The following is a 26,169-nucleotide window of genomic DNA, read 5'->3' on the forward strand; positions in this document are numbered from 1 at the left end:
CTATGCAGCCCCTTGTGCTACCTGGGTTACAGACAGCTCTGGCAGCTTACCCTAGGAGCCTGCTGTAGATCCCAGCTGCTGCCCGGGACAGGGACCACACACTAGGAACAGCAGTGGCACATCTAGGGGAGGGGGTGCTTCTTTGGCCCTGACAGAGGGGAGGGTTGGGTGTCACTCACATAGGCCCTGGGGGAAGTAGGCCTTCTTAGCCACCTAAGGCCACCTTGCAGCCTGAAACAGAGACTGCAGAGTGCCACAGCCACTGTACTTCCACAGGTATCCACATCCCAGCTCCTCCACGGAAACCTGTGGCTTACCCTGTTCATAACCCCTTGTCTCAGAACACTGTCCCCTAGCTGATCTCAGAGCATCCTATGGCTTCCGAATCCTGGATGGATGAGAGCAGGATGCTGAAGAGGTGGGGTCTACGTGGACATGAAGGCCAGAAGGCATGCATGGCAAGCCCAGACAAGCCCAGGACTGGAAGGCTTCAGTGGCAGCACCCAGGGAAAGGTACGTCCACCTCTGGAGTGGCTGGGGCTTTCCTCTGCACCCCCAGTGCCTCCTCCCTCCATGCCGGGGTACTTGCCCTGTACACTGCTGCTGCCCCGAACTCTGGACACCAGCACTTCATCATGATCCCTATACTCTCCGCCCGACCCCCCCCCCCCCCAACCTCCAGCCATCTCACTTCTCAATAGAGAAACCTGGTGAAATGCCATGGGAACACTGGGCCTCTTCTACTGTTTCTACACTGGGATAAAACACTTGTGTGTGTGTATGTGTGTGTGTGTGCCTGTGCGGGTGTGCACATGTAGGACTTACTGCTCCCATCCCTTGGGGCTTCTGCTTACACCTCCCCCTACTATGTAGGGCCAAGCCCATTCTCCCTGGGAGCTCAAAGCCTTACACCTCATCTAAATCAGTACCTGTCACTTCCTGGAAAGGCTCCCTTCACAGTTTATCTTCCCACTGGAAGGTGACTGTCTGAGGGCAGGAATGTCCCTGCTCTTGGTCCTATGCGGCAGGAGATATAGGCAATGCCATATTGACCACCTGTGGACACCCCGAGTAGCAAAGCAAGCCTGTGTGGCCAGGTATCCCCCAACACTGTCCACCTACCTCTTGGGGCCCCTTACCGGGATCTTGAGAGACTCCACAGAGACCTGGTTCTCCATGGAATCGAGTGAGGGCCGGCGGGTGCCCGAAGAGGAATAGCTGATTGGGAAGCCCTGGGCCGGCCTGCAGAAGGTCATTTCCGCCGAGGCGATGGGTGGCTTGTGCGCATGCTTGTGGTAGCAGAAGAACATGGTCAGCATGACAGAGATGACTAAGCAGCAGATGATCACGATCATCACCACTGTGCGGCACAGCTCATCGCACAGTGGGCCTGTGGTGGGGGCATGGGGACAGGTGTCAGCAGCCTTGCAGGTACTGCACCGTGGTGGTCCAAGATGGCACTGACCACCAGGTACAGGTACTGCTGTGCTGCCTCTCCTAGACAACTGTTCACTCTCCTCTCAAGATAGAAACAGTGGCACACTGTGGCCTGAGCACACTGCCTGGGTCAGATAGCAGAGGCAGTGTGCCAGCCACATCAACTGTACCCCTAGTCATGATTGTATGAATGGGTAACAGGCCCCAAGGGGCAGAGGAGCCTCCTGGCATCTATCTGCCTCCCCATAGTCTCTTCCCTTGGTGGATCTCACAAATGTTACTTTAAACTCTCTTGAGGGTTTGGGGAGTTCAGGGAGCCTCCCCAAGGTGTGGAGCACCCCTTACCCTGACTATCCTCTGGCTCGCAGAAGCACTTCTTTTCGTCAGGGAAACAGTTGCAGACGCCATAGCCAGCTTTGATCCCCCGACGATCCCCCGGTTCGTGGCCCCCAACAATGCTGCCACCTGAAATACAAGCGGCCTATTCAGTCTCCTGGTGTGGCCTGACATATCCGAGTCCTCCGATTGTGACTCAAGCCAAGTGAAGGGCAGAAGCCTCAGCAGCACTTCCACCTGGGCAGGGGGATTAACACGATGTTCCTCTACACTGGCTACAGAAGTAGGGGGAACCGAGACTGTTCAGTCATTGCTGAGGTCCTGGAAGGCATCAACCATGGCTGGCCTCCCATCCCCCAGTAACAGTAAAGATGTAGGAAATAGACCAAGGGAGGTGGGGCCCCGAGCTAATAGAATGGGCAATGCAGCACAGAGCTCCACCAAGGATAAGACAGGCCTGGCTTACAAAAAGCTCAGACTTGCAGAAACACAGCAATTGTTCAAATGAAATGCTAGGAAGAGCGGCTTGACACATCCTGCTTGGTTCAACCCACTGTTACACATCTGTCGTCTTTTTTGGCGCTGAAGTTGAGCCCACAGCCCTCTGTAAGCTAAGCTCATGCACAGGCATGAAGCAATGCCCCAGGCCAGCATAATGTATTCAAATAGACAGATGTAGCTCCACACCATGTACAGGTAGGGACTAGGGTTTTCGAAGCTGTCTGCTGCTACTAGCTCCCTTGCCTCTGCCCTTCCCTGTACACTGATAAAAATGCATCACCGCAGGCCTAGGGTGGGCTTACGGGGGAGACAGTCCTGGGGGCAGATGTTGACATCCCGGCTCTCCACAGCATCACAGTGGCCATCCGGGCAGGTCCTGGTACTGGGTGAGCAGGTGGAGAAGTTCCTGGTGATGCCTGTGATGGAGCACACAAGCAGGCTGTTACCCCGACATGCGCAAATTCCACCATGGTCAGTCTGATTCTGTCATGGTCCCCTGGCCAACCCTGCCTCTCTAGGGACAGGGAAATGAAAGACCATGTAAGAGTGACAACCACACACACCTGAGATACCACCCGAGGAATGGTGAGACAAGGGGGTCCCCCCCTGAAGGGCTGATGTGCTGGGCAGCCTCAGGACTGCAGATAGCGTTCCTTTCAGAAGGCCACTTAAAGGCAAGGATCTGTTTAAAGCTAAGCAATGGAAGCCTTCGAGGGCTAGGCACATCCGCAGGGTGGCAGTCACACCTCCTGGCTGTGACTTTCCAGAAGAAAAACTGTCCCCTGTACATCCCAGCTGGTACAGGCCCTTCCAAACCTAGAGTAAATCCAACTGAGAGGCCTGTAGTATCAAGGTGGCAAGAGCCCTGTGACCCCAACGCCCTGTCTTCTCTTCTGATACTGGTTCCACAGGAGGGACAAGGCTCAGAAGACAAGAATTAGGGAAGCTCACTACAGGGACCTTGTAGGAACCCTTATCAAGTGGCCACCCTCATTCCTGACAGCAGCCAGCATGGGCCCCACCCCACCCCCCACCTTCCCAGCCTACCTTTGCCATCTCCTTGACGCCACTCGCACCTGCCGGTTGGAGAGCCTAGGCCACCACACTCCTCACACTCGGGTCGTCTCTTGTTGACTGCACAGGACTTGGGGCAGCCCACTTCTTCAGCAATAGCTGGGAGTGACAAACAAGCCAAGGTCACAGGGGGCTGCTTGTAGGCCTAGTCTCCAGACCTCCCCTGTGGTCAAAGCGTGACAACAGTTCCCCTGCCTCTGTAGTGAGGCTCTATGGGTTCTGGACTAACTAGAGAAAACTGTATGAACCAGAGCCAGAAGCAGATACTCACTATCCCACTGTCTGGGAAGCAGACCAAGACAAGAAGGGTAAAAGGGTGACCATGGCATAGGACACATACGATGCTGGTCGCACCAGAGTTTCAGAGACATGGCAAACATGTGTTCTCTGTGATCGTTCACAATGTCCCTCCCCCTTCTGTGGAGCCTGACACTCACATGTCCCCTCCACTGTAACGAACAATGAAGCCTGGGCCTGCCTGCGGGTTGGCCGGTCAGTGGCCACCACGGTGTACTGAAGCTCGGTACATTCAGGGCGCCGCAGGGCCTCTGTGTCGTTTACGAATAGGGTCCCCGAGGTGTCCTCGGCTGAGGTGACCACACCCAGGGCACTGCAGTTGGTGGCGGAGGGCTGCAGCTTGTACTGGATGTTGATGCCGCTGAAGTCCTGACAGTTGTCCACACAGACCTTCCCGATCTGGGGGCGGGGAGGTGAGGGATGGGGAGGGAGGAGAGGATGAGGAGCGTGGCACCCGTACCCCTTAGCCAGTAGCTGGAGAGGTTCTTGGGTGGACCAAGTTGCCGGCTGCTCCTCAAGTACCTTGGATAGCAGCCTGTCTCAATGCCCAGTGTTCTTAGAACCTACAAGCCCACCTGCCTGGCCAGCCTTTGGCTTAAGGGCATCAACTCACCAGACAGACACATCCACTGGGAGTCACATTGTGACAGCCATAATTCCTGCGTGTCTCTCCCGATTGTTAAGAGCACTGTACTCTAGCTGTGTGACTGCAATGTTGTCATTTGCCCACCCTTGAGGTCAAGAGGCCTCTTTAGGGGTTCTGGAAAGAGAACCCTTCTGGGGATGCCTGACTCGGGAGCCATCTTCTGGACTTTTACCTTTCAGCTACTCCAGTGAGCTAGGGCTGCTAAGCGCTGCAGAAGTGGTCATGGCTGCAAATCCCTGTCTATAGGTAAAAATAGACCTACAGGCCAGCCTCTTAAGACCCAGGGCAGAGCTAGGCATGTCCCCCACAAGCCACACTGACACCCCAACAAACAAGCCTCCTATCTGCTTTACTTTCCCCTACAAAGAACGGCCATTTCCATCTGCTCAGATGATCCTTAAAACTATCCAAGGCCCGTGTGGTGGCGCACACCTGTAATCCCAGCACTCAATCAAGGAGGTAGAGGCAAGGGGATCGCTGTGAGTTCGAGGCCAGCCTGGTCTACAAAGCACGTCTAGGACAGCCAGTGCTACACAGAGAAACCCTGTCTCGAAAAACAACCAAACCCAAACCCCAAAACCAATCCAAGGTCCCTGACCTCAATGTTGTCTTCAAAGACTATGGAGACAGTAAGAAACTAGTCACACCTCAAGGACAGTGATTGGGGCTTCTGAGTCTGTTAAATACTGGTGGCTATGCCTCCAATGGATGCCTCTAATGCCTCCTCAGGCCCTGGCTTTCTCTTTCCCTCTCCTGACCAGATGTTCACACCCCAGAGAAGGGCCAAGGGACACAGGTGAGGTCCCTTACTGTGCTGGTGACAGGAAGAATTGGGGATCGGGAGCTGACTGTAAGAACTGGAAAGACTGCAGAGACAAGAGGAGACAGTCCTAAACACGCACTCTGAAGACGGGTCAGCCTGCCACCGTCAGTTAAGCCATACACACCAAACCGCAAATAAACCCAGAACACGCTGGAGAAAAACTGAGTTAGAACTGCAGCGCATGCTCTCACTGCTGGTTAAGGGGTGGGTGAGGGACAAGCCCACCTCACTCCTCATCTGTAATGAACACCACAGCTCACTTTCCGCTCTTCTGATTTTCATTTATTTTAGGAGTGCTGAGGGTAGAACCTGGTGTCTGCTAGGAAAGTTCTACACCACAGATGGAGCCATGGCCCTGGTCTCTTGCTTTTCCATTTCAATTAAGACAAATACAAACATTACACTCTTATTAACTTCTCCAGCAAACAAACTTATAAAAGTAGGTGTGGCCTCCACCCTCTTTCCACAGGGCTCTTCTGCTAACGACGGTCTGCGGTGTGCTTGGAATCTCCCCAATAAAAACTGGTGCTTGTGGCCTGATGGAGTCACCGGAGAGGAATGGTTCCTCAAACCTCTTTCCCCACTGAACAAGTCCACCAGGAACACCTTTCCAAGTAGGCAAGTAGGCTTTGTGTTAGTGGAAAAATGTTTTATAAAAGAGATCAAGAGGGGAGAGGGGTAAAAATGGAAGAGCTTGATCCAGGAGCTCAGAAGGGGCTAGGAGCCCTGTCAGAAATGTACAAACGAGCTCAAGGATTCACCCTGGAACCTTTCCTGGCCCCACCTGTGCTAACTCTGCACTGGGTGGGCTAGGGAAGAGGTGCCAACCCCCACAGCCCTGCCTGCAGTCTTGGGACCCCCTAACCTCAATCTGTGCAGAGAGCCACAGGCTCACCTGGGCGTAACGGCGGGCCCTTCTGTTCACTGGGAAGGAGTAGGAACTGCGGAGGTTCAGGGTGACAGGCAGCACAGACACGTTAAAATGGAGGATGACGACACCTGTCCCAGGCCCCTGGAAGTCCGAGTCATTGACCAGGACCGCCAGCTGCAGGGTCCGGCTCTCTGAGATGGGAACGGTCCGGTTGAGAACCAGCTCTGTAGGTGAGCACAGGAGGAGACAAAAGGCCATCACTCAGCTTCAGTAGCGTGTTCTATGCCACAGGCTACACACCCACTCTAACACACAGCCGCGCACACACATGCAGCTCTCAAATATGTGCCTAGATAATAGGCCTGGTGGGCAGTCTCACAGTAGTACTGGTCATTTAAAAGCTGGACACTCTACTGAGCTGTGTTTTGTGTGTGTGTATACATGTGTGTGTTTCAGAGACAGGAGGTACACATGGTATGTGTGTTGTGTGTTTATATATAGGATACCACGTCCTGTGATTTGATACGTATACAGAGTATATGCATATTTATGAGTGTAGTGTGCTATGTGGTGTGTCTGCCTGTGTGTGTGTGTGTGTGTGTGTGTGTGTGTGTGTGTAGAATTAGCATGGGTTTGTGTACAAGGTGTTTGCGTAGTATTTGTATACACAGACTGTGTGTGGCTGGGATGGGTGTACTCAGTCGGGTATATTTAGGTGTGTATGGAATATATGTACAGTGTATGTGGTTTTCATGTGGTATGTGGTGTGTGTGTGCGCGTGGTGTGTACCGAGCATCCTGAAGCTCTGAGAAGACATCACACCGTTGGCTCCTTACTGTAATTGTGCACGGTTGCCCGCACGGAGTTGTTGTTGGCCTGGGCCATCGTCTCATTGGGTGAGTGTTCTATCCGGAAGGTCTGCTGGGCCCAGGGGTCCCCTGAGAGAAGTGCGCTTGTGTAGCGTCTCACCAGCTCCCCAGATGCTGGCACCACATCTGCATCGAACACTTGCAGAGTGGCCACCACAGTGCCCTGCAAGCAGCAGACAGTGCCATTAGCACAGGCATAGTCAGAACACCACAGGCCCTAGCACAGCTTAGAACTGTCCCAAGTGTATGTGTCGTCAGAACCATCCCTAGGTGCAGATGATCTGAATTGAATGTTTGTCCCCAGGGCCTCAGTAAGAGTTGTGAGCAAAGCCACAGGGCCTCTGCGGTCACTCTATGGTTGCCCAATCAGACATTGTCTCCCTTCCCCAGAGTCTCACTCTCTAGGAATCCTGTGCCTGGTTCCCCTAGGAGCAGGCTGCAGAGCAACCTGATGCCCAGCAGGTGGCAGCAGCACACCACCAAGGCTGGTCAGAAGAGCAGCGTGGGTGAGGGCATCCTCACAGAATTATCCCCAGTCTCCTGACTGCTTGAGACACTCTTGTGACAGGTTGCCCAGCTGCCAGAAAGAGAGAGTAACCCTCTTTTTTTGCCAGGTCAGGCGAGCCAGAATGTTCTCCCCGATGCTACCCCTGGGAGCCTTGGCCTGATTACAAAGCACCCCCCACTATCCCACCCCACCCCCCAGGCTCAGGCCTTCACAGTCAGAGCCCAGTTCACGGCTGGCTATCTGGCTGGCAGTCAGCCAAACAGACAAGACAAAAAGGACAAGTTGAGCGCCATGTGACCAGATGGCTAGTGGAACAGCAAAACAGATTAAGTATAAACTGCCGACGGAGACAAACACCAAACAGGCACCAGGACAAGACAGACAGACAAGTGCATTGGACAAACCTCTTTCCGCTTGAACTCCACCAGAGCACTGGCGGTGTCCACGCCTCCGGGGAAGGTGGGTGCCGAGTCGTCCTCATCATACACCGTCACTGGGAAGGACACGGTCACCTTCTCCTCCTTGGCACTAGTGTCCACAATGCACTCTGCCTCCAACACATACTTCTCCTGAAGCTCCCGGTCGAGGGCCCAGAGAGTGCTCACCTCTAGGTCTCGGTTGCAATGGAAGGGCAGGTTCTCCCCTGTCACCAAGCAGAAGGGAATCCCGCATGACCACCGCAGAGTTCGGGTGGGGGGGGGGAGGGGGTAGCCTGCCTCCTTTATGGTTCCACCCAGAGTGGAGGGCAGAATGGAAGACGACTCAGCAGTGAGGGGTCTGGCACCCTAGTGGCTGGCTGTCCCTCTCTGGCTCTGTGGAACCTGGCACTCAATACTCCAACTGTAGGCTGCTTGAGGCTTATGTTTTCTTGTGTGTGTGTGTGTGTGTGTGTGTGTGTGTGTGTGTGTGTGTGTGTGTGTGTGTGGCTGGAGCCCTCATTTACGCAGTTGGGCAGACAAGTAACGACAGAGTCAACAGAGTCGGGTCTCTGCAGTGGGCTGGGTGGGGGAGGAGGCACAGGAAGGTAGCGGCTATAGGTGGGAGAGTCAGCTCCAGGTACAAGCTGGTTTAGGAATGTCAGCTTTTTTTTTTTTTTTAAATCACAGACAATAGTTTTTGCTCATTTTAGACAACGTGAGAGAAACATTCCAGCTCCGTGACTTTAAAACAAATACTGGACATCCAGGGTAGGAGACTGACTTTATTAAAACAGTTGTTTCTCTATGTGGTATTAACACTCCTTCTGTATACCTCCTGGGGGTGTGCCCTGAGATGGCTCTCTTGGGGTTTCTTGTCAGCAGACAGGATGTCAAAGGGTGAAGTCCACCTGTCCAGAAGGGCCAGCTCCCCAGCAAGATTTGCCGTGTTTGTTGACACTAGCAGGGTCCTTGGAACTGGGCTCAGCACCTCAGAGCCAGCTCAGGATGAGTCAGGCCATCCAGGTCTCTGTAGGAGTATGCCAGGCGGTTCCCTGACTCCATGCCAGCCCATCCTCCTACGCAGGGGTCTCTCCTGGTACCACATACCTCCCTAATTCCTCCCTGACCCTGAACCATGCCCAACACAGGAATCCAACTAAACCCTATTAGATGCAAGTGGAGACTTCTCATATCCCCGGACCCCCACCTTCCACCGCTCCCCCTGTTCCAGGGAACAAAGCCCTCAAGTGTCTCCTGACATGACTAGCCTATACCTGTTGGACTCTGCTCCTCCCAGTGGCTAACTGTATTCCAGCCACAAAAGGTCCTACTTTCAAACCCTCTGGGGCTAGAGCCATTTGCCACCAACCTACCTTGTTTCGAGGCCAGCCACCTTTCTGTTCTCTTGGCTTCTCTTTGCTCCGAATTCCTTCCAGAAGCCATCCAGCTTCCCTGACACACTCGTGGACACTATCCCCTAGATGGCCGGAGGCTCCAGGCACCCCAAGATGCCAGACTGATTGCTTACAGTTGTAGCCTAAGCTCCTTCAATGGCTAATGACTGACATGCAAGAGGTATCTCTGGAATATTGAACAGTGACAGAAAGGACCTGTGGCTCATCCTAGGGGCTTATAGCACTACGCCTGCTGTGCAGCGTGACAAAGGAACAGCCCCACGAAGCTGGGACTCACCTTCCAAGAGCCTGTAGACCACACTGATGTTGGGGCAAAGGAACTTCACAGGCAACAGGTGAAACTGATAGAAGATGCCAGGGGGCCTGTTCTCCCTGATGCGGAAGGACAGGCCTGACTCCGGGATGCAGAGATCCCGGGATCTGAGGGCGCCACAATCTGGGAAGGAGTCATTGATGAAAGAGAAGTACACTCGGGCACAGCCTGGCCAATGGCATTCACCCTCTCGCTGGGCTGTGGACCCCAGGAAGACCTGGAGGAAGATGGTGAGCAAGGGGAAGCCGCCATCTGTAGGGAAGAGAAGGAGACAGCCTCTTTTCAGGCAAAGAGTGAATAGGAGGGGCCAGGAACGTCAGGGCCCAGCCTGGTCCTCAGGCCTCAGCTGCTGCCTGTCCACCTCTGCTGCAGGGCGCTGAGGCCTAGAGGTCAGCAGCCCTCTTCTCTGCTTCTCTTGTCTTTTGGGTTTCTGTTCAAAAGGTGCTTCCTGACAGAACTGCTCAGGCCCTGGGGCTAATGATCCTGGTCCCTCCAGGTGTATAACCTCATAGTGTAGTTCCTGTAGGCTCCTAGGCCAGCAGCACTACCTGCCTTCTTTTTTTTATTAATTTATTCTTGTTACATCTCAATGGTTATCCCATCCCTTGTGTCCTCCCATTCTTCCCTCCCTCCCATTTCCCCCTTATTCCCCTCCCCTATGACTGTTCTTGAAGGGGATTACCTCCCCCTGTATATGCTCATAGGGTATCAAGTCTCTTCTTGGTAACCTGCTGTCCTTCCTCTGAGTGCCACCAGGTCTCCCCCTCCAGGGAAAGTGCTTCCCCCTCCCCACGACCCCCCCCTCGACAGGCACACCCCATGCACAGACTTCAGTAACTCGCAGAGGAAGACTTTTTCACTTAAGTTTTACCGCTGAGGCAACCACATCCTAGTTTAGTGCAGTCCAGCGCTGACTTGAGGCAGGCATTCCCCAAGACCTCCCTCCACCTTAGGCCCTGCCGGCTGGTGGCTACAGGGTTCTATTCGCCTTCCCTTAGCCTACACTGCATTACAACGGCCCCCACTGCAGTTAGTGCTCTCTGAACAAACTGTCTGGATGGCTGTGTGCTTCTCCTGACTAGAGCAGGCAGTGCCCAAATACAAAGTGGTATAGGTCCTCAGGGAACTACAGCTTCACAGCATATCCCACCCTGGCCTCCCCCTGAGGGATTCTCGTTCCTCAGTTTTCCAATATGGCTCAGGAGAAAGAACATATACGAAAACCAAGGCACATCTCAGAGCACTTCCTCCAGGAGCTGTGTAGACCAGTGGTTCTTAGCTTCCCTGATGCTGAGACCCTTTAATACAGTTCCTTGTGTTGTGGTGCCCTCCAATCATAAAATTCTTTCGTTGCTACTTTGTAACTCTAATGCTGCTACTGTTACAAACTGTAACATAAGTAAAATATCTGATATGAGTCCCGGCCGTGGGGTCTCCACCCATAGGTTGAGAACTGCTGGTCGGGACTATGCTGGAAGGGAATTGCTCATCTCGGACACCTTTCCATCTTACCATCCTGGCTGTGCTTGTCAGACAGGTCAGTTATTTTACACACTCTAAGGATGCTGCTCACTCTGTATTCACAGTATTCTACGCTGCCTCTTACTTGTGGGCAGGAACTTAAGGATGAGTGAGGGCCTCGCCTCAGAGGTGGTATTGGGAGGTGTGTCACCACCTCATGTCACACAAGCCACTCAGGTCTTCATTCTCCCCACCAGGGCTAACATCCTATGTTGCCTTGACTACAGCTCCAGCCTTAGCTTTGTGCTGCTGGCTTGGCTGGGTCTCCATGTGCTCTGCCTCTGTCCTGGACACCCCAGCCAGCCTGTTGCAGATGGGGAGACATGCTTCCTGGGACCTGGTAGTCTTTAGCAAGTTCCAGGTCACTAGCTAAATTAACCCCCTGGGGTTATCCCTGCCCCTCAGAATCTCTGACACAACTTGCACACCCTTATCTCCCCATTGCACGTAGACTCTGCTCCACAGAAAGGGGGAGGGGGATGGTGCCAAATCATTTGCATCATTCTCCCAATAGCCTCAGGAGGTCCAGAAGTAATTAGTGCCCCCAAAGTCACATGGGTCCCCCCACTGGGCTGGATACAAAGCAGCTGCCTTCGCCCTGCGCCTTACACACCCTTGCCCACAGCAGCCATCTCAAATCTCAGACTGGCAGCTGAGACGAGGGCAGCTGGAGGGCTAGGCCAAGGTAGAGTGGGGATGGGGTACCAGGCCATTAGCTTACTGCGGATGCTGAGCTGTTCCCAGGAACTGTGGTCCAGGCTCTGGTTGAGGTAGAGAAGGCCAGTGTCCTCTTGGATACGGATCCAGTTATTCTCGTGCAGCCGTGTGCGGTAGACGCCGTAGAGGTACTGGCCCAGGCGGAAGCTAGGCACTTCTCCAGGGGCATCCCGTAAAGCGTGGACATAGAGCAGCGGGGTGCCAGCTGGCTGGTCCACATACAGCTTCTCCCAGTAAGCATCCCTTGAGAAGTAGAGGCCCAGTGGGGCTGCAGGAGACATAAGAGCGTGAGTGGGGGTGGGAGAGGCAGCTCCTTCATGGACAAAACAAACAAATACAAAATTCTAATCTTAGCAAGAACTTCTCGCCTCTAGTCCAAAGGATATTAGCATGGCTAAACATAACCCCATTACAGCAAAGAGAAAAAGATGGGCCACCACTACCCATGCTTGCCCCGATGGCCTCACAGACATCCGGTCCAGCTGAAGCAGTCAGGCAGAACTGGGTTCTCAACGGGTTTCAGGTGACTAATCGGGCTGTTAGGTAGGTATAGGCGGAAGGGGGCTTAGGGTGATATAAATAACCTGCGTCCGTATGAGACAGATCATGTGGGCATGATCCAGTTCCTAACATCGCACAGCTAAGATGGATGCTTTCCAATCTGTGATGGCCCATCTTGACTGTCCATTTGGTTGATTAGCAAGCACCTCAGAGGTTAGTGATACACACATACTCTGGGTGTGTCTGTCAGGCATCTCCAGAGAGGTTCGACTTAGGGGGGGAACGGGGGGGGGGAGGCGAATCATCGCTGAATGTGGGCTGCACTGTCCCGTAGGCTGCGGCCTGGACGGCTTCCCAGGAGAACGAATGAGAGCCAGGACTCAGTCTCTGCTTCCTGTGCCCACCATGATGTAGACTGTCCTGCGCCATCACGTCCTTCCAGCCAAGATGGACTTAAACCAGGGCCCAAACTGTTTCTCTCCTTTAAGTTGTTCCTATACGTTCATTTGGTCACAGCTATGGGAACTACCACTAGGCAATGCAACTTCCATCTAAAAGGATGATGTACCAACTAGAGAGGCTGCAGGTGTTGGCCTTGGCTGAAGCTCATTCTGCTGCACTGCTGACTTTGTATACGCCCTCTACTTTTCATGATAATGTTTTAAATAGTAAGAGCTCTTCAGAAGCCTTGTGCACACTAGCGGTCAGAATGTGAAAAATAGTATGGATGCTCCAGAAAACATGCGGGTCTATCAAATGACTGATCACATATTCCCCCATAGGATCCAGAAGTTGCATCTCTCAGTATCATCCCCCAAAACTTAAATCCCAAAGACATTTATACATCCATCTCACAGTAGCACCAATCACAACAGCCAAAGCTGGAGGCATCTTTACTGCGTATGGGTAGATGGGAACACAGAAGGTGCAATGGACAGCACAGGCATCTTTCAGCTTTAATTTCAAATGAAAAATATTCTTATGCTGTGCTGGCCAGTTTTATGTCAGTTTGAACCAGCTATAGTCATCTGAGAGGAGGAAATCTCAATAGAGAAAGTGCCTCTGTAAGAACTTGGCTGAAGGCAAGCCTTAGGACATTTTCATAATTAGTGATTAATGGGAGAGGTCCCAGTCCATTGTGGGTGCCACTCCTGGGCTGGTGGTCCTGGATTCTAAAAGAAAGCAGGCTGAGCAAGCCATCAGGAGCAACACTGTAAGTAAGCACCATCCTCCATGACCTCTGCATTGACTCCTGTCTCCAGGTTCCTGCCCTGTTGGGAGTTCCTGTCCTGACTTCCTTCAATGATGGACTACGGTGTAGAAGTGTATGCCAAACAAACCCTTTGCTCCCCCAATTTTGTTTTTGGTCAGGGTGTTCCATCATAGCAACAGTAACCCCAACTAGCGCAAAATTCAACCAAGGGGCTGGAGACATGGCTCAGCAGTTAAGTGTTGTTTCCTGTCAGGCACATAGTCACAGCAACAAGAAGACAACACAGACCTAAGCTGCTTGTTCTGAGTCACTTGACTGTGGGCACAGGTGGAGGCCAGTGGGGCTTTCCTAGGAAGCATGGAACAGGTGACAGTGTCAGCCAGGTCAGGGGTAGCCTGGTCTGGAGGACAGAGAGGGCTGAAGAAGATGTTAAGTTCAGGAAAGAGAGCCAGAAAAGGCAGATGCTAATAATTAAGTCTAGCTTCTCAGGGCTAAGAGACCATAACCTCAGAAGGCCTGTCAGAAGCGACAGGTTGCACCAGCTTGTGGATTCTAGGCAAGACCATGGACTAAACCTGGGGTGACAGAGTGTACCACATTTGACAGAGTGGGGGCACTGGCTTGGGCAAGGGCTATACATTCTTTGTTGGGAGCAAAATTTAGCTGATGGACGTGATGTTCTAAGAACAATGGCATCATCTCCATCCCCACACTTTTATCTCCACTGTCTACCAGCACCATCAGCACCATAACCACCATCACAGTCTTAACCATCACTTTCATCTTCTCTACAAATAACTAGCATCACCCGCAGAGCCATCTTCAGAGTCCGCGCACAGTAGTACAGCTTCAAGTCTGGACCCCTACCGGTGTAGAGCAAAGGATTCAGTGTTTGGGACCGCCTTAGTCACCTCTCTTACTGGGCCTCCACAGTAGAGTGGCTGGTAGCCTCGAAGAGCCGCTGCACAGAAGAGGAGACACGGTGTGGGGTGGGGCTGCTCCTGGCTGGAGAGGCTCTGCTCCCCCTGCACAGCCAGGCATGGGACTCACATGTCTCATCTCCTGAGCTTGCGCTGTAGGACATCACCTCTCATAATCACGTTGGTACTGCTTCCAGGGCTCAGCCCTCAAGTCTCAGAGCACCATCTACATTTCCCTGCTTTGGGTTGGGGCAGGGATCTACTGCACAGCTGAATTTAGGGGTTAATTGGGCACTGGACTAGCCAGAGCCCTGAACTGTCCTCTATACACAAATCTTCTTCTTCTTCTTCAAAGAACGTGGGCACCAGGCTTTACCCAGAATGCACTGTGGCTACCACCTGCATTTCCATGCCCACCCAGACCAGCTGCAGTAGCGCCTCCCTGAGATGAAGGATGCTCCCACCCAAATGTGATTTCCCAGCTGCTACAGACTTAATCTCGGGTCTTGCTGGCAGTTCCTTCCGGTTGCTATACAAAGGAAACTGTCAATTAGGTGACAATTAATTTCTTTACTTGGGCAAAGCCTGGCCACCCAAGTGGCCTGTGGCTGAGTGTGTTATGAGTGACCAGGCCCCTTTGACTCCCCGGCTCTCTCTAGAGCTTTGTAGCCCCAGTTAACTAACTGCTGTGGCAACTGGGCCAAGGCACTAGCGTCTCTGACCCTGATGACTCAGGACTGTGCAGCTGTTCTCCACACAGCCAGCAGAGCACTATGACTCAGACCACGGCTCCACGCTGAGTGACCACCCCACATACCTCAAGCTCCATTTTGACACTCCATCCCAGCACTCTTTGTGTCACCTTCAATATTCACCAATGGGATTTCCACCCTGCTGTTTTAAGCACTTAGTGGACATTAGGATTCCTCTCTCACTGAGCAATGGACAGAGACAGAAAGTGGCCTGAGGCCACGGAGAGTGATTTAGGACTCAGCCAGAGTCTGGCCCAGGATCCTTGTTCAGTGACAGCTGTTCATATAGTGCTTTGGAGAAACGAGGTCACAGAGTCCCAGGACCAAGGGCCATCTACAAGGGCCCTGCAAGTTTCTTTGACATTTATAAGATGGCTCTTTAATATTTCAGTGAGATGGAGTAGGGGCAGGAGACCCAAAACAAACCGAGAGCTCAGAATGCTGAAGCCGGGTGGAATGTGTGCGGGCCAGGGTGGGGGTGGGGTTCCAACACGGAAAGAGCACCCACAGGTCCAGAAGCCATTGTTGGACTCTCACGAGCCCAACTCACTGGACACAGTGAGAACTGACTGAACACTATGGAGTCCTCCCTCTTATGGTCACAAGGTCCCGTTCCCACTGAACATGTCAGACGGTGGAGGCTGTGGTCAGGTATGGAGCCCTTCCTGCTTTCGTGTGGGTGTCTCACTTGTAACCTACAACTTGTACAGGACAGCCCCTGAGGGAGGTGTGCCCACATGTGACAGTCCTTCAGTGTGCCTCTGTGTGTCCATACTGCGAGGATCTGCCCTGGGCGAGGGAGAAGGTATTAAATCAGTTGGCCATCCATTATGTCCAGACCAAAGGTGCTGCAGCAGCAGGAAGGAGGCCACTGCAGTCTGTGGAGCAGAAGCAGCAGCCGTTTCTTGGGATGGGGGTGTGAACTAGCTGGTTTTGAGTCAACTTGAGCCAAGCTAGAATCATCAGAGAGGAAGGAGCCGAAGTTGAGACAATGCCTCTGTGAGATCCAGCTGTAAGGCCACTTTCTCAATGATCTATGTGATCAATAGAGGAGGGCCCAGCCCACTGTGGTGGTGCCATCCCTAAGCTGGTGGTCCTGGGTTTTGGAAGAAAGCAGCCTGAGGAAGCGAGCCAGGAAGTAGCACCCCTCCATGGCCTCTGCATCAGCTCCTGCCTTCAGGTTCCAGCCCTGCTTGAGTTCCTGTCCTGATTTCCTCCAATGACGGAGCTTGATCTGGAAGCAGAACCTGAATAAACCCTTTCCTCTCCAACTTGTCTTTTGGTCATGGTGTTTCATCGCAGCAATAGAAACCCTAAGACAGTGTGGCAAATAAAAAAGTCCCAAGCATCTGCTCTGGAGGGATAAAAGCTGGGAACCTCACAGGAGCCCTTTCTGGCCCCATAAGGACCTGGAGCCAAACACACTGCAAGCCTGCAGTCCCTGGTACGGCAGAGCAGGCCAGTGCTGGAGGCCCATCACTCCCTCATACCTGGACCTTGGACCTTGTTATCTGTGGTTGCAAACCTTGAGCACGGATGCAGGAGGGAGGCCGTTGCCTCCGTACAGACTACCGTCCCTGCAACACGGCTCTGGCCGGCAGCATGACATCACGGCAGCAATTACTGTAATCAACTTAGACCAATCGGCCTGGTTATTTTTAGTCTAGCTAGAAGCAGAGTGAGAGGGCAGCCCTAGCTTCCCAGCCTGCCAGTTCTCTTGTTGGGTGTGGGATGCGTCACTGGTCTCCAGCATCTTCCCCTTTCTCAGGGAGGTCCCAGGACATCTGCTCCTGCACTAGCTGCGATGTCTTTGTTTGTGAAACATGTGCGCTCGGTGTGACATGCGCAAGCGTCCCAGTCTCCTGTGAAATGCAGACACTCAGTCGGCAGTGCAGACTCAACATCTATCCATACAAGGACACCACTGTCCTCTCAAGAAGACTCCCCTCAACTGACTGATGCTACAGGGTGAAGTAGCTTCTCAGTCAAGCCTGGCAGGGATGACTGGTCCAAGGCACTGAATTTAAAAATGGCCAAAGGTGTTCAACCTCGAGAAAGGTATTTATATTACAGTCTCCAAGGTTCAGGAATACTGTGGAAGAGCGGAAGAGCAGGAAGAAAGGGAGAAGGGCCCAGAACTGTTATCCCCAGGGCATCACACAGTCACTGTTCACTGCATGAGCTCACCACAGCTGCGCATGCCCACACTGGAACTGCACAAGCCCCATTCGTGGGGTGGGCTCAAGGGGCCCTAGCCATCCCTGTTGAGTAATTATTGGCTCTGATTGGTTCTCAGAGAGGGAAAGTTCCTGTGGTAACCCAACAAACTCCAATGGGTAGCTCTAAACCCACGGCCTCACAGAGCGTCCTGGTTAAAATTATTTCATCACAGAAACAAAACAAAAAGACAAAAAAAAAAAAAAAAAAAAAGTATGGGAACGGGACTTGTGGAGGGTTGTGGTGACAGGGGTGGGTAGGAGAAAAGAGAGGGGTGTGTGTTAGTAAACAGAATGCGCTTATACGCATCTTAATACAAACAATGGGCAAAGGCACCAAGAGTCTTGTCCAATACTATGCACAACTGGCCAGTGAGTGTGTAAACAGATGTTCATTCAGTCTTAGAACTAGATCACTACGAATCTCCAGGGGAAACTCAAACCAAAACCACAATGAAATACCACTCTGAGCCCACTGGGAAGGCTGGGATGTGAAAACAGGAACTAGTTAAGAGTTGGAGAGGGTGAGGGTGAGATGTAACCTTTGCTCACAGAGGCTGAAACTGACGCTGCCTAGGAAAACTGAAAACAAGTCTTAAACAGGAGGCTTCAGAGGTCAAGCCTGGAAACATTGTTCACGGTGGAACAAAAACACCTCCGGATCAAGGGAATGGATACATAAAAGTGGCCGGTCCAAACAAGAAGAGCTGTTACTCACTCTTAAGAGAATGGCATCCTGGCATGCGCTACCATGAAAATAAACTCCACAAACATTGCACTGTTTACACGAAATGCCCCAGAATGGTTAAATCCAGAGATGGACGTCCACTGGTGGTGACCAGAGACAGGGGCATGGAGAACGGGGCACAACTGTGTGGAGTGGGTATCCTTTGGGGGGTAATGAGGGTGTGATGTCACTAGAGAGGTGCCACCTGGACACCCTGGTATAGCCTAAATGCTACTGCATTTTTCTCTTAAAAATAGTTACCCATGTCAGTTTCATTTAAAACGTTTTTTAAAAAGACAACTTCAACAAGCCATCACTTCCGTTACCCACAGGTGTGGGGCCCAAGACAGGCTCCTGCAGAGCCACCCAGGAAAATGGGCAGAGAGGCCTACTAGGAAAAGCTAGTGACAGGCTCTGAGCTTGTCAGTTTAGTTTAGACACACACACACACACACACACACACACACACACACACGGGGGCGAGGGGAATTTGGCACAGGCTAGAGTGATTTGGGAAGAGAAAAACCTCAATTGAGAAAAATGCCACCATCACATTTGCCTATAGGTAAGTCTGTGAGGGAAATTTCTTGATTGACAATTGAGGGGAAAGGACCCATTCCACTGTGTGTGGCGTCATCCCTAGAGATATGGTCCTGGATTGTACCTGAGCTATAGAAAGCAAGGCATAGGTAGAGCACCTGCTGCCCACTACTGCAGATACAGGCTGGCATGGCTAGGGAAGAAAACGCCTAAAATGTACCTCAGTGCAGACTTTCTAAGGCCATGTGGCCGTGGACCTATTGTATTAATCTTTTGCAAAAGTGACCTCCAGCTGAGCACCTGTGCTGAGTCAGAAGCCAGGTAGAGCTCTCATGGGGTCAAAGCCCACACAAACCTGCCTTGCCTGGAAGGCAAGTAGCTCCCAGAACCATTGCTGCTTGGATGGGGGGTGGGGCTGGGATCAACTCCTGCCTTCTACCATGCTGCCAATGCCCCCAGGTAAAGGTAGAGGGCCATAAAGCAAGAGTAGAGAAGACAAAGTCCCAGGTCCCCTAGAATCAGCCCCTATCTCTTCTAATCACACTGGCCAAATGTCTAAGGAACTTAGGTGAAGCCTTCCGCCACTCACCATGTAGCCTGCAGCTTACTCTGCTCTCAGCCACCCACAGCACATATTTCCCCAGCATTTTCTGGTTTCTTAAGCTTCAAGACATTAAAAAAATCCCCTCTTAGCCAGGTGGTGGTGGCGCACACCTTTAATCCCAGCACTTGGGAGGCACGGGATCACTGTGAGTTCGAGGCCAGCCTGGTCTACAAAGTGAGTCCAGGATAGTCATGGCTACACAGAGAAACCCTGTCTCAAAAAAACAAAACAAAACAAAAAAAAATCCCATCTTTCCCTTCTCGGAATCCAAGTGTGAAAATGTCAAGGGGCGTGTGAGGGAGTGGAGTCAGTGACAATGAACACGGTCCAGCATGCCCTGTCTCCTGCTCTAGGGTCACGCTGTCCCTTGGACAGCCCCAAAGAACACAGACACCAGCACTCCATGTCACAGAGGAGGTAAGACCTGGGAGCACAGCAAGGGGCACCTGCAAGCTCCTGAGTTTGGAAGAAGGGGCTCCATCTGCTGGGGTCTGGGCCACAGGGCCACTGGCCCCTCTTGCTGTAGAGCCCACTGGGTAACTAATGACACCAAGGAGACATGAGTCCATGGCCAGCTCACCAGGCAGGCTCACACCCAGTCATGTGAACAGTGAACCTGCAAGTAGCATCTGGGACGCTCTCTGCTTAGTAGCGCTACCTATGAGGCAAAAGCAAACACTGGCCACCTGCTCTCCTCGGAGCCCAGGTGATGTCCCTTCAACGGCAGCCCTCAAGGTCTCACCAGCCACCTTCTGAGGGGCCACCTGGGTGCCTGGGAAGGAGCTGGCAGAATACAACAGTATGCCTCCTCCTCTTACCCCACATGACTAGGTCAGGACTTTGTGGGATGGCTCAGGGGTCTATTGGCTGGACAGATTTCAGTCTCAGGCTGAGGGGAAGGTCCCTAGAACCCCCTCCCATCAACCACACAACTGTGAGGCCTGCTCAGGCTGTGGAAAAACAGGAAAGCAGGTATTAGGGAGGCAACAGCTAGGGAAAGAAAGGAGGAAGGTGCAGTGCACAGAGCCCTTTGGGGTCCCGGAACCTGTCAGGAAAGGATCTGTGTCCTCTGAGAAGAGTTGGAGGCCTGCGGCAGGAGGCACAGCCTCTCCTTACTTCCGGGAAACAAAGCTCTGGCTGCTCTTATGAATGAGTCAGCCTAGAGTCAGCTATACCAACTCCATACAGCTTTCTAGGGTGAAACACCCTCTACCAGGGGCCACAGAGGACAGTCCTCATAGACTAGACAGACAAGGACATGCCCCACCCCCACCCCAACATCACTTCCTCTGTGGTCATGCCCAGGGCGCCCTGCCAGGCCGCCCAGTCCTTACTACCTTGTCTTGCTGCCAGCAGCTCACCTCTAACTGAACCACACGGCCCCTGCCCCCACCTTCTCCATCTCCATTAACTATTATGTGTGTCTTTTGCTGTTAGTTCCTCCCTGCAAAGCAACACTACACCAAGCCATGCATACGAAAAATAATGGGAAAGGAGGAAAAGGAAGAAGACGCAGTGTTGATGGAAGAGGACTGAGGTAAGAGATCAATCAGCAGCCAGGCAGGCTCCAGCCCTCACCCCAGAAGCAGCCCCCACCAACACAACACCGCCCCCCACCCCCACAGTGCAATTACGGCCACTCAACTAGAAGGAAGGAATTACTAAGTGAATGGAGGATAGACTCTTAGCTACTAACTTTGCCCTTTTTTCCTGGGCATGAAGTGGGAGTTTTCTTTGATTGGTCTTTCCCAGTGCCGTAGGGAAGTTGATTCCACCTGGATGAGGGCACATAGTTGCATCCCTCCCCTAGGATCATCATAGCACTTGGGCTAAGGTGCCAGGGTGCCTCTGCAGACACTGTGCAAAAGACAGGCCTCCTAGAAGTGTCTTCTCCCCAACAGCCCTCTGGCTATATACAAACATGACTTTTCTTACCATGCCTGGAGCACACAGGCTCCCTCTCTGGGAGAGCTCTGACAGAGCCAGGCCTAGTATTCATTCCTAGCCCATCAGACAGACCCCTCACTGTCAGCCAGTCAGTAAAAGCAAACATCTCGCTGAGAATTCTACTCAGACCCAGAGAGGCCTGGGTCCACTCTATCTCCAGAGCACCCGCTGTCATACAATGACTGACTTGCTGTGGGGTTTGACGGGCGCGGACATTTTCGTTTCCCGGGTCCCTCTTCATCTCTCTTCCTGGTACCAAGCTGCACTGGCCTGGCTAAAATCAAGAGTCCTGGACCTGGAGAGTGTTTAGCTTTCCCTGCGCTTCGGGATCTACAGATTGGGAGAGCCTCAGTTTGTTCATCTGTTAAATGGGAAAAGAAGACCACAAACCTCGCTGGGTCATCAACAGGACGGCAAGAGCTAGCTAGCTATTGCTGGTGTTCACAGGAAAGGGGACCAACAGAGTCCTCTGCCAGGCTGTAGAGAAGATCCAGAGGGAGGCAGCCACTTCCAGCTACCCCTTCCCTTCCTATCCCAGGCTCCATTTCAACAGATACTATAATTTTTAATTAGTTTTCTCCTCCCCTGGCTAAAAGGCCATTAGTACCCCATTAGGTGAATGTATCCCATTTTCTTCACACCAAGGAACCAGGGATTTACTTAGCCCATTCCTAAAGCAATTCTGCAAAATCAAAGCAATCTAGTGAACGGCTGGCTCGGCCACTTCCCCACTTGCTGTCTGCTCTCAGCCCCACCCTCAGGAGTTCCTGGCTGGCCCAGCCCTGAGAATGGACACTGGGGCTCAGCAGCTGGAAGAAGAAGACATCGAAGGGCCCAGGTGAGCCTGGAGAATCAGGACAAGCCTCCAGGGCCCCCTGAGCTCAGTAAGGGAAGGGGGAAGGAAGAAAGAAAGAAAGAAAAAAGCGAAGAGATGAAGCCTTGTGTCCCATGCCCCAGGAGCTTACGAGAAGCTCTTGCTCGTGTAGACAGATATGGGTCCCTCACACTCACAGAAGGGCTGTCCAGGCAGGGTCCCTCCCATGACATGGTGCCAGATTCTTTGGTTCTCACAGCTGCAGATGCTAAGCCAGATGCCAAGCCAAGAAGATGGAGACATGAATATTATTATGCAGTCTGGTGTGGGGGGAGGGGGCTGGGGGGGCACCAAGGTGCCCTGGGACATGCATGAGACGGAGATGTGGAGATTTAGTAGTCTCATCCACACAGTCAAGCTGTATCTGTATAGAGCAGTGAAAAGTGCAGGAAAAAATTAACGAATTATAGAAGGTTGTCGTCTCTAGTTCCAGAACACTGGGCCCAACAGTCCTGAGACCATGAGGGAACGCGAGACAAGGCACTGTGTATATGTGGGGTGTTAGGAGGAGAGTGAGAAGGGAACCAGGCCACGCTGTGGGAGTACATGAGTTCGTGAGTTCGTGAGTTCGTGAGAAATGGGGGAGCATGTCTTGTTGATAACTTGAAATGGGTGAGTCTCCTGAGCAAGGTCCCCTCACTTTCTACAAACCCACTCAAAACCGTGGGCAACAGGCCCAGCAACTAGAACACTGTATCCACAAGAGGGCGCTGGAGGCCACGCTGCCCCCTAGCCTCATACTCTGAGGAACCGCACCCGAGATCTGTAGTGGCAGTCTGAAGCAGATCAATGAATGACTGCTGCTCCAGAGGCCAGGCTAGCCGGTTTCTCAAATAAACAAAAACAAACAAACAAAAACTTCCCTGACCTCTCTGTACCTCTATCCTGTTTCTTGGCCATCCAGAAAAGGGTGGGTATTAAGACAGGGGCTCATAGTCCCTGGACTCTATAAGCTGTCCGTGGCCACCTGATTTTATGGGCCAGAGGTCTCAAACAGAAAGCTCCCTTTCTCCCTGCCAAATGCCACAGGCCAGCTCTTGAGATGGGTCCCTGAACCGGCTGGGGACCTCACGTCACTAAATTCAGGGCTGGGAAGGTTTAGGAAAGTTGCCGAACACGTCTTCCTAGTTTTCCCCCTGACAACACAGCTGCGACTATGACATTTAAACCCAAAGACACTGGAGAGCTTCAGAGTTCACAGGTTCCGTGTTTCATGCCTAGACCCCCATGCAGCACTGTAACCCCCGCACCCCAACACCTAGAAACAGACTGTCCAATCTATTTTTTTTTCATCTCAAGAACGATAGGGTCTTTATCCTATTCCCCTCTCTGCATACATACCCCGGGTGCTGGGAGGCCCACATATGCCGCCCTGGGGTGGTTTGTAAGCCCAATCTTTGCAAGACTTGGAGCTAGAGACAAGGTGATCTTTTCTGTTTCTAAAGGGTGGGTGCAAAGAGAGAGAGCGCCCTTTGTAAGGAATGGGAGGAGAGTGGCCTGGGCTCTGTTCTGATATCAGAAGAAAATCTGGTATGTACATATATTTCCGGAGGGAACCAAGTTAGGGTAGGTTGAAAGGACACTAAAATGCGCCGCCAAGGAGGTCAACATCCTGTGTCCTTAAGAGTTCGTTTGGTCAGGGTATAGGAGCGAGGGCAGTGACCAGCCTTTGAAAGGCCACACCTAATAAGGGACTCCTATGTGCGCATGATGCTGACCACACATCACATTCGGCTCCTGAGTGGCTGTCCCCAAAGTGCTGGGTAAATGTCAGCCCCGGACTCTATTGAGCCTCCAAAAGCTTTCAGGTGCTCCAGCCGAATATAGGGGGACACAGGGCTCCCAGCTGCCGGGCCGGACTCAGACCATGTCGAACTCTCGGGCTAAGATAACGCCAGAAAAACACAGGCTTTTAGGTTTATAAAGACCAGGGCGGCAAAAACACACAAGAGAAAAATAACCTTAACTAAAGAGTCTCAGCAACCTTTAGCCATTAAAGCAGAGCTACAGAAAGTGCGGGAGTGAAACCCGAAAAGAAAATTAGGGCACAGCAGTCTCCAAACGCTGGTGCAAGTCGCGGGCTTCCAGGGGCTGCCTAACCCTGTCCTCTCGCAGCTGCTCCCCAGTGGCAACAAGATCTGTCCGCTTCGCCTGGGCACGCGGCCGCGGCTGGAGGCGCAACCAGCTTAGGATGCGCAGCTGCGGCTTTGGTTGAGCACCGACCACGCTGCCCGGCCCGGGGCCCGCATCGACCCGAGCCCCGCCCAGGCGGCGGCCGGAGCGCTCTAGGCAGAGCAGCCACCGGGTTCCCAGGCCCCAAGACCGCCAGCAGCGCAATCGGCCGTTGCCAGCCAATGTAAGCGCGCTTCTGCGCGCGTCAGCTCCCCGGCTTGGTGCGCAGTGTTAACTTCGCCCCGGCCGCTACCGTCCCCGCCACACGTTGGACTCACCTTCGCCCAGCAGCGGCAGCAGCAAAACCAGCTTCAGCCCCATCCCTGCCGCGCCGGACGTCGCTTTCGCCATCGCCCGTGCGCGCAAGGGCCGCGGTTGAAGAGCGGGCGGGTCTCAGCAGTGGGGTGCGGCGCTCAGCCGGGCCTCCCCATGCCAGCCGGGGCGCAACGGGCACTGCGGGCGCGTTGCCTCCGGGCGCGACTCCTAGGTGCGGTCTTGGACTGGCTCTCCGCTGCTGCTTGCGCGGCTCCAGTTGCGGTACTGAGGGGAGACTTGCGCTGCGGGCGCCCCCGGAGCGGACAGGGGCAGGGCAGGGTGCAGAGGGAGGGGCAGCAGGAGGGGCGGGACCAGGGGTGCGGGTGTGTGCGAAGGGGCGGGGCTCCAGGTACAGCGTGGGACAAGGTGGGGCGGCACCCGACTGCTTCGAGACCCGCGATTTCCTCCCTGGCAGAGGGCGAGTCGGAGCTGGGTGCATGTGGTTATGGCGCGGGTGCCGGTCGACTAAAGGTAGCCTGAATCCATGGTCATCTGCCGGCACAGCCACTTTCTCACCCTGTGCGCCTGCTTGCTGTTTCTGCGGTTTGTCCTTTGCCGCCCAGAAAGAGCAACACAGAAGATTCTGGATTCTGGGACGACTGATTTCCTCTGCTCGCAAAGAAACCAGAGATTAGACTGATGTCCCTCCAGTCTCCGGTCGTGGAGAGCATCCTCCGCCATTTATTACGGGGGCGGGAGTGGGAAGTGCGTTTGGAGCTTGCAGTTTCTTCTGGGGCTAGAGGCGGGAAGAGGGGAGGAGCCCTGACCAAGAGAAAGAGCCTGCTTCCAGTGTATATTGTATCCTGTGGAGGAGAGGGTGAGGGCGCCCTGTGGGTCTTGTTTGTGATTCCCAGGACAGGTACAACCAATAGGACCAAGAAACTGGCTAACTGCACACCCTTCAAACAGACCTGCTGCTGTAGTCTGGTGGAGTGCTTGGAACTGTAGGCTCTTACCCCACCAAATAGAAGAGCTCTTAGGATGTGCACTGCCAGACTAGGGCAGCGTTACAGGGGTGTCTTGGGGGAGGGTGAAAGCAGAAGTTTTCCCGAAGACCCTAACCCTCCTCCCCAAATTATGCCTAAATATAATTACCCTTGATATGGGAGCCTCTGGGCAGGAAATGGAAGGCCACATGTGGATTCTAGAGCCCTGTGGGAAAAGCCCAGCTCTCCCCACTCCCAGCTGCTTTTTGAAGCCTGGCTTTACACCTAGTGGTGGAAGGAAAAGAAAACAGACGTCTGTAGGACCTTGGAGTGAACAGGTCCCCCGGAACCTGAGCCTGGGGAGGGGCTCAGCAGCACCCTCCCACCTGGCTGAGCTCAGGGCTGCATAAGCGATCTGTACATCACTCTGCAGATATGAAGTCAAAGTGAAGTCACCCTCACAGGCAGGAGTAGAAGCTGCCAAGACATAGGCTGACTTGGGGCCAGGCCAGCTGAGATGTTATTCAGAGCTTGCCGGCTGGCGGGAGGGTATCCAGACTACTAGCCTGCCAGTCCAGGAGTGGCACCCTGAGATCACTGGCCTTTGGGATTATGGGGAGCTGAAGTTAGCAGTAGCTGCTAACACACCTGACTCACACCTTATCACTTGGGCCTGTGTCTAAGGATGGGACCTGCATAGGAAGGTGGGAGGGAG

At 53.2% G+C, this 26,169-nt stretch overlaps 1 protein-coding gene across 1 annotated transcript in view; it reads right to left on the bottom strand.

Moving 5' to 3' along the window:
* The window catches only part of Ret (ret proto-oncogene), a 43,139-nt gene extending 18,354 nt beyond the window's left edge, over positions 1–24,785 (bottom strand). Inside the window, exons 1-11 of the mRNA XM_051155175.1 lie at positions 24,492–24,785; positions 11,752–12,015; positions 9,474–9,761; positions 7,767–8,005; positions 6,822–7,017; positions 6,010–6,209; positions 3,786–4,044; positions 3,322–3,447; positions 2,577–2,690; positions 1,783–1,902; positions 1,140–1,390 (exon numbers count right to left, since the gene is read on the bottom strand). Coding sequence (XP_051011132.1) covers positions 1,140–1,390; positions 1,783–1,902; positions 2,577–2,690; positions 3,322–3,447; positions 3,786–4,044; positions 6,010–6,209; positions 6,822–7,017; positions 7,767–8,005; positions 9,474–9,761; positions 11,752–12,015; positions 24,492–24,564 — 2,130 coding nt within the window. The 5' untranslated portion in view covers positions 24,565–24,785. The remainder of the gene's footprint in view (positions 1–1,139; positions 1,391–1,782; positions 1,903–2,576; positions 2,691–3,321; positions 3,448–3,785; positions 4,045–6,009; positions 6,210–6,821; positions 7,018–7,766; positions 8,006–9,473; positions 9,762–11,751; positions 12,016–24,491) is intronic.
* Between the last annotated feature and the right edge of the window lie 1,384 nt (positions 24,786–26,169).

This window comes from Acomys russatus, chromosome 13, assembly GCF_903995435.1.
Source record: "Acomys russatus chromosome 13, mAcoRus1.1, whole genome shotgun sequence".
In the NCBI taxonomy this organism is placed as follows: domain Eukaryota; kingdom Metazoa; phylum Chordata; class Mammalia; order Rodentia; family Muridae; genus Acomys; species Acomys russatus.